The 16,976-nt window shown below is 40.1% G+C and overlaps 1 protein-coding gene across 1 annotated transcript in view; it reads right to left on the reverse strand.

Annotated features, from left to right (window-relative positions):
• Window positions 1–100: 100 nt before the first annotated feature.
• camk1da (calcium/calmodulin-dependent protein kinase 1Da) overlaps window positions 101–16,976 on the reverse strand; it is an 82,978-nt gene continuing 66,102 nt past the window's right edge. Inside the window, exons 6-11 of the mRNA XM_088072670.1 lie at window positions 15,398–15,473; window positions 11,911–12,023; window positions 9,714–9,792; window positions 9,484–9,571; window positions 8,604–8,871; window positions 101–7,898 (exon numbers count right to left, since the gene is read on the reverse strand). Of these exons, the coding sequence (XP_087928796.1) occupies window positions 7,774–7,898; window positions 8,604–8,871; window positions 9,484–9,571; window positions 9,714–9,792; window positions 11,911–12,023; window positions 15,398–15,473 (749 nt within the window). The 3' untranslated portion in view covers window positions 101–7,773. The remainder of the gene's footprint in view (window positions 7,899–8,603; window positions 8,872–9,483; window positions 9,572–9,713; window positions 9,793–11,910; window positions 12,024–15,397; window positions 15,474–16,976) is intronic.

The raw sequence follows: 16,976 nt of genomic DNA on the forward strand, positions 1-16,976 counted from the left end.
TTTGTAGGAAATGTAGCTCTAACTTTGAGAATGAGTAGTATGAGTAAGCCACACACACACACACACACACACACACAAAACATGTGTAAAGAGTCATATGTTACGATCATTCAGGATTTATTCCAGGAGAAAGACAAACGAAACACAATCAGTCGCTCTGGCCTGTGTCGTCATGGTAACTCTGATATGTGCACATGATTGTCGAAGGCATCTGATATACAAGCCCCATTAACAGAAAATCATCATCATCACAGCACAATAAGTGCGGCAGGCGGCGCCCGCTCTGAGAAATGAGGGTGTCGTCGGCGTGACGACAGTGCACAGGATGGGAGTTTGTCGTGGTCACATGCAGAGAGAGTAAATACAATACAGCCAGCTAACTCAGCAGGCTCTGGACAAGGACAGCCACAGGGAGACGCCGCGTCCCAAAAAGCAGCTTGTATAGAGTTTTAGTACAAACAATTCTCAGGGGCAGAACTATTCTCATTAGTCACTGTTGTAATGTAACAAAGTAAAAGTATTTTGTTACAGCACTTAAGTATATTTTGGGAGTATCTGTACTTTATTTTAGTTTTGATATTTCTGTCAATGTTCACTTTTACTCCACTACATTTCCTAAAAAAAAAGTACTTTTACTCCACTACATATGTCCTATGTATCTTAGTCAATTACTACAAAATAGGGAAGGAAGAAGTGGGAGGGATGGAAAAACGTGATTTTGTCGTAAAATACCTTTAAGTCCTTTTTTATCCCCCTAGTGTGTATGCTCCATTTTTATGATGGTGTATCTGTTGCAAAGAAACAGACCACATAATTCTGAAAATTCTGGCTGCTTGTTTTTTAATTACCAGTATTTATTTGTACTTTACTTTCAATACATAAAAATAATGAATATAATAAAATTACTTTTGATACTTAAGCACACTAAATACCTACTTTAACTTCTACCAAAGTCATTCTGTGGTAAGATATCTGTACTTAAGTATGACTTTCAGGTACTTCATTCACCGCTGTCATTAGTCCAGCCAGATCTTAAGGACAGCAGCATGGCAGCTGTGTGGTACTTTACTAAAGCTAATGAAACTAGCAACTTTCTCAGCTCTTGAGTGGAAATGCTAATATTGTGACTCCTAAAGCATTTGGCAACAGTTTACAGAGACTTAGCCCACATACCAACTATGTTCTTGCACAAAATTAAGTATTACATCTACCACTAGTAAACAACATCAATTTACTTCCTTATAAGCACAGTTTGCAACAGGACTAGCCTTTGCGTTTTTGGGATAAAAAATTCTCTCTCTCTCTCTCTCTATGTATATAAGAAATAGAACTTTTTAAATCATGTATAGAAAGTTTGAAAGTATTTATAAAGTTTGTAAGTACGTATAGAAAATATGCTTCCTAACGTACAAAGCTATCTGAGTTAGCTAACTAGCCTAGCTGAAATTTCTTAGCCATACAAGGCTATTGCAACCATGTCTCTGAGAAATCACTTTTGTACATTGGTTTATTTGTTTACCCCTGCCAAATGGTTTATTTATACGTGTCCTAAATAAATGTATTGTTTACATTTTGGCAAATAAAATGGAATATTTAGTCATTTATAATGTGCGTACCTTAATCTCATGACTAAGGAAAAATGTGGACCAGTTTGGAGCCACAGAGTTGGGCCATATCTAAGCTCGGTGCAATGATGTAATAAATTTCAAAGTCATGAATGAAAAAAAAACAAACAGTCCTTGCCACTTGGTACAATAAAAAAATCTTAAATTATCTCAAAACTGTTGAATTAGTATTAAGAGATTATTTCCACATCTTCATCCATGTATGCAGTGAATCAGCTGGAAGTGGTTCTCATAAGCAGCACTAGAGCAACTTGCATTTGAACAGGGTACCCAGTTTCTTTAAAAAAAAGTCACTTGGCTAGTCTGCAGTTATCGGTGAGATCATTTCTGCTTGTTAAAACTGTTTGTAGAAGTAAAACTCATCTTTTTGTGGACTCGGACGTCTCAACCTGTGTGCGTCTTTACATTATACAGAGATACTAACATCATACAAGGGCATATAAGATTATGCAAACACTCATGGTGAAGTTGAATTCTTGAAGCACTTTTTTCGACATGCTTGTGTTTTCATCTTTTGTGACGTCATCGTTAAAAAAAAAAAAAGGAGTGTGAGCTCAAAGGGGAAGGGGACGGACGAGAGCGGGTTGTAGCCACAAATCGTCCTTAACAGTGTGTTTCTGAGTCGGTCACAGCTTTGGATTTCTTCCATTAGAATGGCAAAAACGTAAGCCTGAGTTCGGTAAACGATGCTTCACTTGTTGTTGGACTGACACTGAAGTGGTGGTGGAACACTGATGGCATTAAACTGCACCATGTGGTTCTGCAGGTGGCAGTCACACGGCACTGGACAGTATATATGACAGCAGTGGGGAGTAAAGGGGATTTTAGCTTCTTTTTTTAATACATTAAACATTCCATAGAGAATACAATCAACTTCCCTCGACACACTCACTCGCTCACGCATTCACTCTCACATGCCTGAACAGCAAAACATTTGTAAATATTATCTTGAAAATGATCATTCATATTCACAATCTATTTACAGTAGCATCTTTAACATGGAAAGATTCATTCAGAAAACTTTTTTTTTTTTTTTTTTTTAAACAGCGGACATAAAACCACAGAGCAGCATGAACCTTGACCCTCCACCTGCCTCACGATACATTCGTAAACCCAAACGTCCACACTGAAGTGGACGGCATCACATTTAATGAAATATATTCTTACAGTGTTGGCTGACGATTCGATAACATCTATTGTGCCAGAAAAAACATCTGGCACAACACTTAAACAATGTAGCTCATTCAATCATAATCATAATTAACAGTTAAGTAATTGAAATAGTCTAAGATCTGTCAGGGATTCAGTGTCTTTAGTCCCTAAAACTATTTTTTTAACTATAGGTGCTGATGTTGGTTCCAGATCCTACTTCCACAAAAAAGCTTTGACAACACACTTTAAAATGTTAAAAAAAATGCATAGCAATCAATGGTTATGTATACATGGTTACAGTGAATAATTAGATTAAGGTGATCATTGGAATAAAGCCCTTACATGGTTGAAAGTTCCCCTCAGTAACACATGGATAATTACATGGATTGAGTTTGAGAAAAATGTAACACAAGACCCCACTGTAAAAATGTCAAAATTAATATATATGTTCTGTAAGGTGACCTGTGTAGTCATGCAGTAAGAGACACGGCATGTGGGTGTTAAGGAAGGAAAAATCATAAATCAGGAGGGAACACTGAAGTTAACTTACTCTATGACTGCGCTTTTAAAATGGCAAAATAAATCAGGCTAACTGGCCTTTTCTCACAAACCTAATGCTACCAAAATGATTCAGCTAAAAGGCATCAACCATGTCAGTGCTGTTACCACATTTGCACATTTTAAAATGTGTGCTTCAGTACTTGAACAGTAATATTGTAGATCTAATGTCTGTTTGGAGAAGAAGTAAGGTGGACAATGAGAGGTTTCTAACAAAAAAACTTTTCGAGGAATTTTACCCACAAAATGACAATTTTCATATTAGCTTATTAGCCTGTTATATTGAATTTGTGAAGAAAACTCTCGCATGTCTCCACAGTGAACGAGGAATCCAAAACCGGTCATCTTGTGGGTGATGTATTCCTAAAAGGTGGATGTATGGTTCTCTTGTTTTTACATTCATGGAACACAAGAAGTAATTATAGAGAAGTTTTGCTAAGAGCATAAATTATGCCACATTTCCACTGCATGCTACATCACAACTCAACCCCAGCCTGACTTACTCTTTTCTGGTTTTTGTCACTTGCACCACATGGGATATCCAGCATAAACCCGCCATTTTTAAATAGCCAACAGTGACTGTAAATTTTTTATTGACTTGAACCAGATTTTTAAAAAATGGCAGCCTACAAAACTGAGAAATATACAACATCAGACTGTTTTCGGGCAGTTTTCGTAGGTTTCCCCCTTCGTAGGTTTTCCTACAAAATTATTGCACCCAAATTTGTACATATCCCATGTAATCTTAAGCCAGTAATTTGTGCATAAACTATGAATTTTGGTGTGAACTTTGACTTGTTTTAAAGTATGTCCTCACCATGTTTCTTTCCCTGACCCTAGCCACAATAACGACGTTACTTTACGTTTAAGACGTAACATCACTCGTGGGGCGCTAGTTTGTAGGATGTCATGCTTGCTACTTTATGAGGATAAACTGACGAGGTGCATACATTTCACTGTTTGGTTATAGAAGAATCGCATTGAAGATGATGTCACAGCAGTTTCAGGCCGACTCCGAAGAGGTTAAATCCATGGTGGAAAACAGAGCAGAGAAAAGGAACTGGAACTAAAAGTGAGTTGAGTCGAGCTGAACCATGCAGTGGAAATAAGGCATTAAACCTTAAGCAATCTATTGCAGACAGTGTCATCCAACAACCAGACTGCTAATATTAAATACATTTATAGATATACAGTTATAGATTTACATGTTTCATACTAATGTGCACATTCAGGGACAGTAGGTGGGTTCTGTATTTCTGCGTGATGATGAAGCAAAAACTGATGCTTCTGAGTGAAAGCATTACATATTGTCCTGTCTCATGTCAGCTATATACTTGTGAGTCATTTTGAAAGATTCATGTTTTCAGTAGCAGCCACTGGGCTTTTGAGAGCTACAAATGTTCATAACATTTTTCGGGCCTGGAAACATAAAGAGCAAAGAAACCAAACACACTGGAATTGTTCCTCCAGAGCTTACTGAAGGAAGAAGGCGCTGCGGCCAAAGAACAGAGAGCATAGTGAGGACGGAGACAGATTTAGACTGGACTGCACTCACAAATGTGTCTTCTTGGCTTGTTTTAGTCAAGTTCAGTGCCAATTAGGTGGAATTTAATACACAAAACGACTCAGTGAGCCAAGGGTGAATTCCAGTGAGCTTGGGTGAGTGTTGATTTACTGTCGTTTTTAATGTAACTTGACTTTCATCCAGCTGTGGTCTAACACCTTTCTGACATGCCATACAGATTAAAACAAGCACTACGAATATTTTACAGACATTTTTCAGCAGCACTCTGTGTAGATAATTAAAAAGAAAAAAAGTAAAATGGCAACAGATAAGGAAAGGATCAAAGTTCAATCAATTTCTCTCAGATTAAGTTCAGCCCTTAGTTTTAGTCCACTTGTGTCTCAAACATCTTCATATCTGACTAGTTCTAATTGATGGAGTAGAATGAACCAAATTGTATACGAACCTAGCACTAGTCTTTGGCTAATTCACAATAAAGGGATCAGTAGCATTGCATCTAACAAAGATGTGACAATCTGATATGTGTGAGTGAGCACCCAACGTCGTACATCTCTGCTGTCTAAAAGGACATTACAACCAGTGGCACAATCCAGGCTGCTGTAGTCAAGTCAGAGTCATGAAAAGGTTCAATCAGGAACACATTTAAGTCAGTCAGTCATATTAAACTTAGATACTCAAACAAGGACTCCACGCTGTGGACTTAAGTCATTACATCTGAAATAAAAACATTAAAAACGGTTGTGCAAATTGTCATCGATGTTATGTATCATCGGATACATTTTCTATGAGATGTTGTGTACTGTTCCACCCGGTGTCAAACTGGGTGGTGTGCATTGGGTTTTTAAAAACTTTGTTTAAAGACTAACCCTCAGTAAAAATGAAAGCAGGTTGTAGACAATGGAAGCCTTATTGAAACAAAATATTTTGGCTTTGAAAAATCCTTCTAGAATATTGTTAAGACCTTTCATCCATCGTGAGAACCAAGCTACGCAAACCATGCTTCTGATTTCAGATACAATAACTGACTGCTTTTGAGTCATAAAGGAAGGGATCATGGATACAGCAAGAATGAACCGATCCTCCATGGTTCTTTGGCAGTTCTGTCCAATTTATTCAAGCAAAAAGCTCTGCTATGCTGTTCAAAGGTTGGGAATTGCATAAACAAAACATAAAAGCCAAAGTAGTGGAACAAGTTTGGTATGCTGAGAAGATCGAGTCCAAAACACCTTGGAGTCCTTGGTTGAATAGTCTAAGCCCCAGTCTTCAATATTCAAGTCACGAGTCACCACAACACTGCAATAAGGACACAGCTAAAGTCTTAAGCACTGGATCATTAACTGTGATGCCACAACACCTGGACCAACAACACTGACTGAAAAACCTAAACTAGGAAGTCTGTACTCACCAGCTCACAGTGCAGCCGCAGTTTTCCCTGAGCACTTCTGAACTGGGTGCAGCTTGACGATGCGAAAATGTAGGATCATGGCTTCTTTATATGGGGGAAGGAACAGCAGCAGGCGACAGCGTCTCCATCTTTGATTTTGTCTTCACACAGGCCAAACACTCTGAGGGCCCATGTGGGAAGCAGCTAAATATCTCAGACACGGTTTGTAACACGTCTTGTGTTCTTTAGCCACATTTAAACTTCACTGTGCTGCTTGTGACTCCTTAGTTTAGAAAATGAAATGCCAAAACTATCATGTAGTTGCTAACATTCTCAACTGGAGGCAGTTTTCCGGTAAATTCCCCTTTCCTATCATATCCTAAACCTGCTGCATGTTTCATAGTAACCTGTGTGTGTGTCCCTTAAAGGGTGATTGTTATAAAAGTCTTATAAAGTAAGAAAATAATAAACAGATCAGAATCTTTCAGACAATAAACAAGTTGTACAATGCTCTGACATCCACTCTGGGTTTTTTTTTTTTATCTATAAAGGTTTACAATCTCTACTCTCTGATAAACATAAGTGGATGGCGGCTAATCTGTGTCTGAGAACATATCTGACCTTCTGTGTGCAAAAATACATAAAGCGCTTACTCATGTTTCCACATCTCAACAGTCGTATGGTACTTTTAAAGCACTTCTTAAAGCACAAACAAACAAACAAGCCCATAAGGACATATCAAATGTGTCAAAGGTGCTATATGTAGCATTTAACATGAATCATTCATGCCACATTAGTAAAATTAGTGCAAACAAATAAGACCTGTCAGCCTCTCCTCTGCATTTTACGCTCACCAGGTCACACATGGAGGGAAAATTGCTGCAGGCGTCTTGGCCATGCTCTTGTTTATTTACAGTAATTATACCAAAGTAGCACGATCAATCTGACAATGACGTTAAAACTTACACATACCACCTTTAACATCCACAGTAATAATAACAAATAAAACAATCCAGTTGTCAACAGTCAAACCTAATTTGAAAAAAAAAGCTAAATAGAGTGTCGCAGGAAAGACCAGATTCAAGAGGGAAGTTGATGTTGACTTACATTGAATAATATGACACCACCAGCCCCACCGTGAACCACCAATCACTGCTCACGCAGTCGACTCCCATGTATCATTAAGCAGCAACCAATCACAGCCGGCTGTACAAACATCCTCAATGAGAGGCCGTGCTGTTGCTGTGGCAGAGAGAATCCTACGCGGCGTCCTGCTGGGTGGGTAGGTGGTGAGTGTACAGTGTGGCGCTGTGTGGCTTGAATCGGTGGGGTGGAGGTAAAGTCCTCTGCTCTCCCAGGAGCAGGGCGGGGAACTTGCTGAGGGGGCGCATTCAAGAAGAAATGCAGCGAGGAAAGGGAGGGATGAAGAAGAAGAAGGGGATCCTTTTCCTCTCCTGTCGCCCTCCGTCTCTTATCTCTCTGCCTCACAGCGCTGTGGCCTCCCAGCTGGTTCCCCGCGGGACCTGGCGTCACTTGGTCTCCGTGAGCACCGGGGCAGGAACTGCTGAGGGATGTGGCCGGTTCAGCTCTTGCCCTGCGGCGGGAGAAGACGCTGCAGACGCCAAACTGCAGGGTGTGACCGGTGCAGTTACACCTGAGAGGGAAGAGACGGCAGATGGATCAGCAGTATTTTTTTGAAAACGCTGTAATTTAAATATGTTTTTCATCACTGGAAAGAGGGTGTTTTCGTGAAACTGGAAAGTCAGTGTAGTCAAATACTTTTGAAATTGGCGCTACAAGACCAGAGAAAGAGAGAAGGGACTCTTTTCCTCAAGAGGTAGAAAAACTACAAATACCAGAATGCACTGCAATGCACCAGACCAATTAACACTCCTGCTGGTGGGTGACATTACGCAAACTGGTTCTTTCAACACAATACTGGCTGGCTGGTAAAAAACAATCGTGCATTACAGTTAAACGGTACCCTAAAAACATTTGAACATCTGAAAACATTTGACACAAGAAATATGCAACTCTGTAACTGAATCTTGGTTTATATTTGATTAACAGGAAACAGTATGGTGCCCACTTCCTGTTCACAAACTCAGAATATTAGCTTACACTCTGATATAGCAGTGTGAGTGTTTTGATTTTTTTTGTAGGATGTTTCTTCCTTTATTTTCTCTCAGTTCTTTTTTTTTTCTTCAAACTGTTGAGCCTAGTTACAGTTGCTATACTAGGATTGGACAATCCCTGTTAAAGGGATAACCTTAGCCAATTATGAATTCTTTAACTTTTTGGTATTCACATATGTTCTCTTGACTTTCTGGTGCGACTGATACGCCTGACTCATACTCACATTCCTTGCGGGGAGCTGCTATGTTGTTGTCTGTGGAAGAGGTTTTGCTGGCGGCTGTGTTGGCGCTCTGGCTCTGCGCCGCCTGGCCGGTGTTTTGGCTCTGAGCTGGCTGGTTCTGGCCCGCCTGGCTTTGGCTTTGGCTCTGGGCCGGCCTCTGCGTCTGGTTCGGCCTGGTCGGCGGGTTGGAGGCGTCCATGCTGCTCCCCATGCTGCTGCCAAGCTGCAGCCGCCTCATGTGGCGAACAACAGCGGTGGCATTAAACGCTTGCTGGAGGGGAATGAGTATCAGTTGGTGAAACGGTTCTGTGATAGTTTGATTCATTAAGGTTTTTATTTCTATCTATTGGTTTGGCATGAGGTTGTTGCACTATTAATGTACTCTTTCATGAATAAGAGTGGAATTTTATGAAGGGTTTTTAATATTACGTCACTGAAAAGATCAAAAAAGTGATTTTTCATTTCATAGAAGCTTTGAAGTTGCAGACCAGAATCTGCTTTCGATGAACTGGCACTGGCGCAAAAATGCAATGATATGGTCTTCTGATGTAGTTTATCTTTATCAAAAGCATCTGAGCTTCACATATAACACAAGCTGGATGTTCTAACAACAGCCAGAGCTCAAACTGACATACTGTGTGCAGAGTGGTTCTTCAAGAAAGAGGAATTTGTTTCAAGTCTGCAGGTTACTTTCTCTTTTCTGAGAGCTGCAGGAGAAAAGTGGATGATGAAGGTTAACTGCTGACCATATGGCGAGCCAGGTTTTTTACTACAGTGATTCATCTCCTAAAAACACAGACAATCGTTTGAGGAGTTGTACCGCAGTAAAATGCTGCAACAGAGCCAAAACCACAAAGAATAAACTGCAGTAAACAACATTTACCCTCCATTTGCTCTTGGCAAAGTTCTTTCGGATCTGTCGGCTGACTGACTCGTGGATGTTCTTGCAGAGAGCTGTATCCCCAGCAATCCTGATTTATATAAACACACACATGCACAAATTATCTTCTTCTTCTGATAGTACATTAATTCTGATAGTACATATATATATATATATATATATTAAACCTTTTTGTGAGCCTGTGTTTGATATTCTGTGTGTGTGTTTCTCACCAGGGGTGTCTGAGCGCTTGATCACAGGTGAAACGCTTGACTGGATCTTTTTCCATCAGACTGCCGATGAAATCTTTGGCTGGGGGGAAAAAAACATCAAAAAGGTCATAAAAGGTTAATAACTTTGGACACACAAACACCAACCCTAAACAGAATTTTCATACATTTTTTTGTGTAATCTGCCTTAAAAAGATATTGATAACACAAATAACAATGATAAACTTTGATATTCCAGACAGTTTGGATTGTTTGCGCAAATGTGTTTTTGCTGGCGTCTGCTGAAAACCTGGTATCTGTTGAACATAATCTCTCCAAAGCACAAGACTAATGCTGAGTTTACATGGAATCAGGCAGACAGTAGATGGCAAACCGGATAGAATTTTGGCAGACAAGAGCAGGATATTGGGTGAAGCAGCAGAACATTGGCCACAGTAGATGGCATCGCCATCCAAAGTTAAGATATTTTAACTTTTTGTCATCCTCTGTGACAGGATTAACAACTGGATGTTATATAGCTCCCTCGCACAGGGAGAAAACGGACAATTACTAAACATTACTTGAACAATTACACAAAACAATAAACACATAGTAATTTTATTTAATAAATTTAATTCCACTCTTTGGAAACAAAATGACATAACCATTGCAACATTTCGTCACACATGCTTTGCTTCGCTATTCTGCCGTTCTGTCGTGCTGTTCGTTTTCCCCATGCCATCCAGAATGTGTCGTCTGTCTGCCTGTTTTCATGTGAAAGCAGCATAAGAATCTGCAGCCCTAGTGTTACTATGAGCCTATAGGCACAGCAGTGCTTTGTGCCAAATGCGCACATCATCACACAAACACACTCACAAAGACAATGCTGATCTTTAGCAGGTGCATGGATTATCATGCTCATCGTATTAACATGTGCTAAGTAGCACTAAATACAGCTTAGGCTGATAGAAATGTCATTAATTGGGCAGTTTTGTTTTTTTTAAATAAATCAGTATTGGACAAGCAAAATTCAACATGATGATGGTGCTAGATATAAAGTTATGATGTAAAATAACCCTAACCCTAACCCTAACCCTAACAAATTATTATAAGGGGACCATAAAAATTGTGAACAAACGTCCACAGCAATCATTTCAATAGCTGTGAGACATTTGGAGACATTTCACTAAAAAGCACAAATGTCAAACTCATGGTAGCACTCATGGAAAAGTCAGGGATCGTCAAAGTCATCATGATTTATCCTCTGAGAGCCAAGTGTCTGGAAAAAAATTCATGTCAGTCCATCAATACTTTTTAGATATTTTAGTCTGGGCCAGGGTGGTGGACCATTAGTCATCTACAGAGCCATGACCATAACATGGTTAACCCTTTAAAACCTGAGCACACTGGCTTGGTTTCTGTCAAAAACGTTGGGAGAAGGGAATAAGCAACTTAGGAAATGACCCCCAATTTTTTTTTTAAAAAAAGGAAAAACTACACAAAAAATTACTTAAAAACTGGAAAAAAAAAAGAAAAAGTGAAATAAAACAAAACAAACGATCAAATAAAGGAAATGACCTGAAAAATAGTTATAAAATAATAATAATAATAATAATAATTCTGTAGATTTCAAATGTTTAAATACTTGTGACAATGTAACAAAAGAACAATGATGCAGATCCAGTTTTCAAAGATTTAAACACAGTCTTGATATGACTTTGACTAAGGGTTGAAAATTGTCACCACAGAGCTGCATCTTCACTTGATGTGAAAAACCTAAAAATAGCAGAAATCTGTCGTCAGGAAAAACCTACGTAACTCTGCTTTGAGAGATTTCCATTTGCTCACTGTCTGCAAGATTTGCTTCAAGAGGAAACCTGATACTTTTGGAAACAAGGCTTTACCTGACAGCACATAAATGCTATTTTATCCCCATCCACACTCACACTCACACACATACACACACACACTGGACTGGAATCTTGAACGGGTTTCCAGCAAAAGCTGGTTTTCCTGCCAGGCTTTACACATAACTGTGGTGGTGACTGATGACCCCCCTCAAACACACACTCACATTCCCAAAGACATTCATTCCAGGCGGATGATGTCAGAGGCCATGATGGAGAGGTGTTGTGTGGTCCATATGTGCCATGTGTGGTGGACGGAGGAGGGAAAGTGGTGAAGTAAACACAAAAGAAAGTGGACAACGACGATGGCTCACCTGAGTCTGATATGTCGTCCCAGTACGGTGCGTCAAACTCGTAGTCGGCTTTCAGGATCTGCTCAAACAGCTTGGAGTCGTTTTCATCGTAAAAGGGAGGGTAACCACACAGCCTGCAGGCAAGAAGTTTCCTAGATCAACCATTCATTCTGTCATGCGCTGACTCATTTAAATAGTGACTTTGAAGAACATTTTCAGTCGGTCAGTCATTTTCTGTAACCGCTTGTCCTCGTAAGGGTCGCGGGGGCTGGAGCCAATCCCAGCTGTCATCGGGTGGAGGGCGAGGTACACCCTGGACAGTTCGCCAGACCATCGCAGGGCCTGAAGAACATTTTACATGAAATATTCCTATTTCAAAGCAGTCATTAATGGCTATTTTAGAGACAGGCAACACAGTCATGTTGGTCACTACAGCGGTCAGTGTGACAGCCCCTTTACTCATAGTCCTGGCTTTAGTTTGGTGTATCAACTTAATCAATTTAACATGAGATTACTGGTTCGAAGTGCTGGTGAACACAAATGAACTGAAGCTCCAGTCTGATTCTCCATAATGAGCCAACTGAACCAACAGCAGAGCTGCTGCTGAACCACAAACATCATCTGCACCTCATTACTCAAGTTCTGGATGCACCAAGAGATTCTGATAAAAAGTCATTAAAATGCCGTTCTCCATCGATACACACACAGACACACGCACACACACACGCACACAGAAACAGACACAGACACAGACAGACACACACATACACACACACACAACAGGCATAAAAGAAAAACACCAGGAATAAAGAGTCTGCCTGCTGTTAGGAAAGTGAAACTTTCCGTTTGTTTTTCTGGTTTCTCATTTGGTTTAGGACTCACCTGTCACTCGGCTAACCCTCCACTCCAACGAGCACCCTCACAACAAGCACACACACACACACACACACACACACACACACAAATGTTCAAACACACACATCAGGAAGAAACTAAGTTTCTGCCTGGTGTGAAGAGAAGCTTCCCTTTTGTTTTTCTGCTTTCACGTTTGGTTGGAGACTCAGTTGTTGCTCACCATCCATCCCACTGAACACACACACACACACACACACACACACACACACACACACACACACACACACACACACACACACACACACACACACACACACACTCAAGATCCCAGGTGATTATCATGGCTGATTAGCTAATGTGATCTTTCCACCTGAGCAACAGCTAAAAGCTAACAAGGTCTGAATCCCAACGCTAATTGTGCTAATTGCCAGCAGGGAGCCGCTCTGTCTCTCTCTCACACACAGATACACAAACACACACACACACACACACACACACACACACACACACACACACACACACACACACACACACACAGAGGAACACACAAACTTTCTCTACTGAGATGGCAGCTGCACCAAAACCTGTTTTTACTCACTTTTACAGAAAAAGATGTATTGAACATGTGGTTTACAGACATCCAAAGACAAAATATTGTAAGACACACAAACAAACACAACAATGTATATGATACAAAAGAAGGATAGACAGACAGGAAAAAGTGAGAGACCTTTACTTAACACATCAAGGTCACATCACGGACATTGGACACAAAATAGTTTGTGCGCGCCTTCCTCACTGCCACCTCACACACTCTGCATTTTATTAACCTGCTGTTGACCTTTGACCCCTGATCTGACCTCAGGCACAAGATAACATCTCTGTCAGGTGGAGCGCACACACACACACACACACACACACACACACACACACACACACACACACACACACACACACACACACACACACACACACACACACAATCATCCGCACACTAATTGAGATACAGATGGAGAAACACGCACAAATCAAACTAATCAAAGTGGTGGCTTCAGGCATCAACAGCTTCATACGTTAGTGGTCATCCTCAAATGACACACGCGCACACACACACACACACACACAGTTGAAAGTGTGTGTGTGGTGGTAAGAGGTGGGGGTGACGCTTCAGAAGAAAAACAAAAAGCAGAGAAAAAGAAGTCTAGCCTGCAGCTCCATGTCCATACAAGGCCATTTAGCAGAGCTCCATCTGGCACTGATGACGGCACACAAGCAGCATCAACACACACACACACACGCACTGGCAGAGAAAAATAAACAAATACAAGTTCAGCTCCAGAGCAGAGTGGTGCTATTTGACCTTTGAGGACAAAAGGCTCCATGGACACATGAGTATGCAGCAGCATTGCTAACTGTTGCTGCAGCTGCAAGTCCATGACAACCAAAAGAATGTGAAGGTGGTTCAAAGTGTTTAAGTGTGCAATACATCACAACTCAGCCGGTGGTTTCGTGTTCATGTACGAACTTAGCTGGAGGTGAGTCATTTTGTGTCATACGAGACTGTGATTCTCGATGTTAGTGCTCTTACAGATTCCTAAATGAAGAGGAAAACGTGATGGCGAACAAGGATGTTTTCAATTGATCTGATGGAGACTCAACTAGTGTGGATTGATAATTTTATTTACAAGAGTAAATAAAGTTTTGTGAAATTCTTACTCAAAATAATACTTAGCACAAATATGGTTTCTGTGTGTAGAAATCTCTCTATCATTTGTGCATTTGTGGATATATGTGGTGTTGGAATAATGGTAAAAATGCCCCATCAACACCCCGTCAAGCTGTAACCAAAACTACCACACATGGTGCATCCTGTGACTTAGTAACAATTCACACGCGCTCACACGCTGGGGCTTAATATCTTACCCGGGGAAACAGCCCTCCTCTTTTATTCTTTGAACCACATTCTTGGAAAGGTGGGCGTTATGATATTTGTGCATGTCCAAAAACCTGTTGATATCCTAAGTTTTCATGTTTAAAAGTAGGTGTTCCCTTTGCACACTTTGTACTGTTCCTATTCTGGCTATAAAAGTAAGTGTGTTTCTCCTTTCGACTATAAATGTGGCCTCTTTTTTGGGCAAACAAGTTGATTTGTGTACGACTCATCCATGACAACGCACAGAGCTGACTGAACAGGTAAGAGGCTGTGTTGCAAACTGCGACATAAACTCCATTTTAGGTACATATTCTAAGTGCGCTGTGTACATTTCCAAATAATGCTCCTAAAAACAGAATAATACAGGTATATCGCACTTCTTAATCAGAAAATGCTACATTCAGAATGAGGTGTAATTCAGAAAATAATGGATTATGTTATTTAGATCACCTGAATTAAATAGTGGAATATTATTGTGCGTGTAAACGATTGTAACAGTAAAACCGGTGAAGGCTCGAAGCAAAAGAAAGTCTGAGCAGAACTCTACAATGTGTTCAGCCAACTTGATTATCCGGCATAAGGTGCTAGTGTGATTAACGTGGTTCCTGGTGCGACACTCATGTAAACTGTGAATCTAACACTGATAGTGAAAGTGTGGTGATCAGTCAGACTGCTGAAACCCAGTGTGATGTAACACAATGAAGACCAGTCTGTACTCACAGGATGTAAGCGATCACTCCGATAGACCAGCAGTCCACGGCCTTACTGTACGGCTTCTGGGCAAGAACCTCTGGAGCTGAAAGTGACAGAAGAAAACTGGTGCTTACTTCTTTTTTGCTATTGTTGACTCCGTTTTACAGTAGCCTGGTTTTTAACAAAGCTTAAATCTGGATTGTGTTTTGTAAGCCTGAGGTCCAGTAAAAACTCCCTTTACATGAAAAAGTAGCTGTTTTATGAGCCTGAATAGAGAGAAAATGTGCAGACTCTCCAAGTCCGTCCAAATTAAAATCACATGTTGTTTAATGGTGGGAAATATTCTGCGGGAGGTGCAGGTTCTCACGGCTGCAAAAAGTTGTAACTGACACAAAACAACTTAAAATAAAAACCCAAACACAGGAATGATGTCATGTTTTATCTGCTAATTTTCTTTTACTTTCCCTGTATTCCAGCATACAGCTAACTGCTGTTTACAAGGCAGACTGCCCCGGCCTGACCTTCCCCTGCAGCTCATTACCGACCTCGGACAGAGCAAATTACTTACGACGGTGAGCTCACCATAACATCACCTCACACATACACACACAAGGTTGGATTTAAATAGACTTGGCACGTGTACACACACATAGCATGATATGAAGAAATACCACGGCTATCTGGAGCAAAACATAAACTTTGCACACGTGTGCTGAATCAGAGCTTTGTTTATAGGTCTACCCTGACTCATTGTAAAAGTGTTTGTGTGTATGTGTACTTATGTGTGTGTGTGTGTGTGTGTGTGCGTGTGTTTGTGTTGTTTTGTTGGATTCAGAATTAGGACATTTTTACACACTGAGGTCATCGTGTCTGGTGCTCACCATTTCTAAAGTGAGTTTAGGGTCAAATGTGCAGATATAGAGCAAATGTATAAATTATGGTAGTAATATGATTTTTTGATTTTTTTTAAACTTTATCTAATCATTTGAAACCAGGAGCAACATGATTTTTCTTGTGCTGCTTTCAGATGCCTTTTGCAAGTATTCAAACCTTTGAACACTGAGCAAATTGATGCAGTTTGGAAGAAAAAAAAGGCAATTGGCAACTTGGTAATAAATGTTCCACGAATTGCAAGAAATTAGTACAATTAGAACATTATTTTTAAAAAGCTAGGAAAAACTGATTGCAATTATATATTCGAAATTATATTACATATTTTTGTGCTTTTCCTGATCATTTATTTGTTTGACATTGTTTTGCTACGTTTTTGAAAAATAAATCTTCAGGTAATTTTCTTGTACTCTTTACTTGGGTCATTTTTTCCTTTGTTGGTGAGGTTTCAAGGGGTTAACTCCATTTCTGTTGCTAAATACTCATTACTTTGGTATTTCAACACTACATGTTCTACAAATTACTCATATTTGGAGTTTGAGTCTCTGTGTTGACTCTTTTAGTTCAGTTTCTAAACAAACTGCTGTTGCTGTGGATTGTGCTGTGCCAAAATGAGTCTTGTTAAAATAAGCTTTTAGATGGTTTGTCCCACTTTTTTGTGACAGACAACAACAAAATGCTTTGAGAATTTAGGAGTACTTTTGCTGTAATGTAG

This window comes from Plectropomus leopardus, chromosome 22, assembly GCF_026936395.1.
Source record: "Plectropomus leopardus strain MGB_pleo_1.0 chromosome 22, ASM2693639v1, whole genome shotgun sequence".
NCBI lineage: Eukaryota > Metazoa > Chordata > Actinopteri > Perciformes > Serranidae > Plectropomus > Plectropomus leopardus.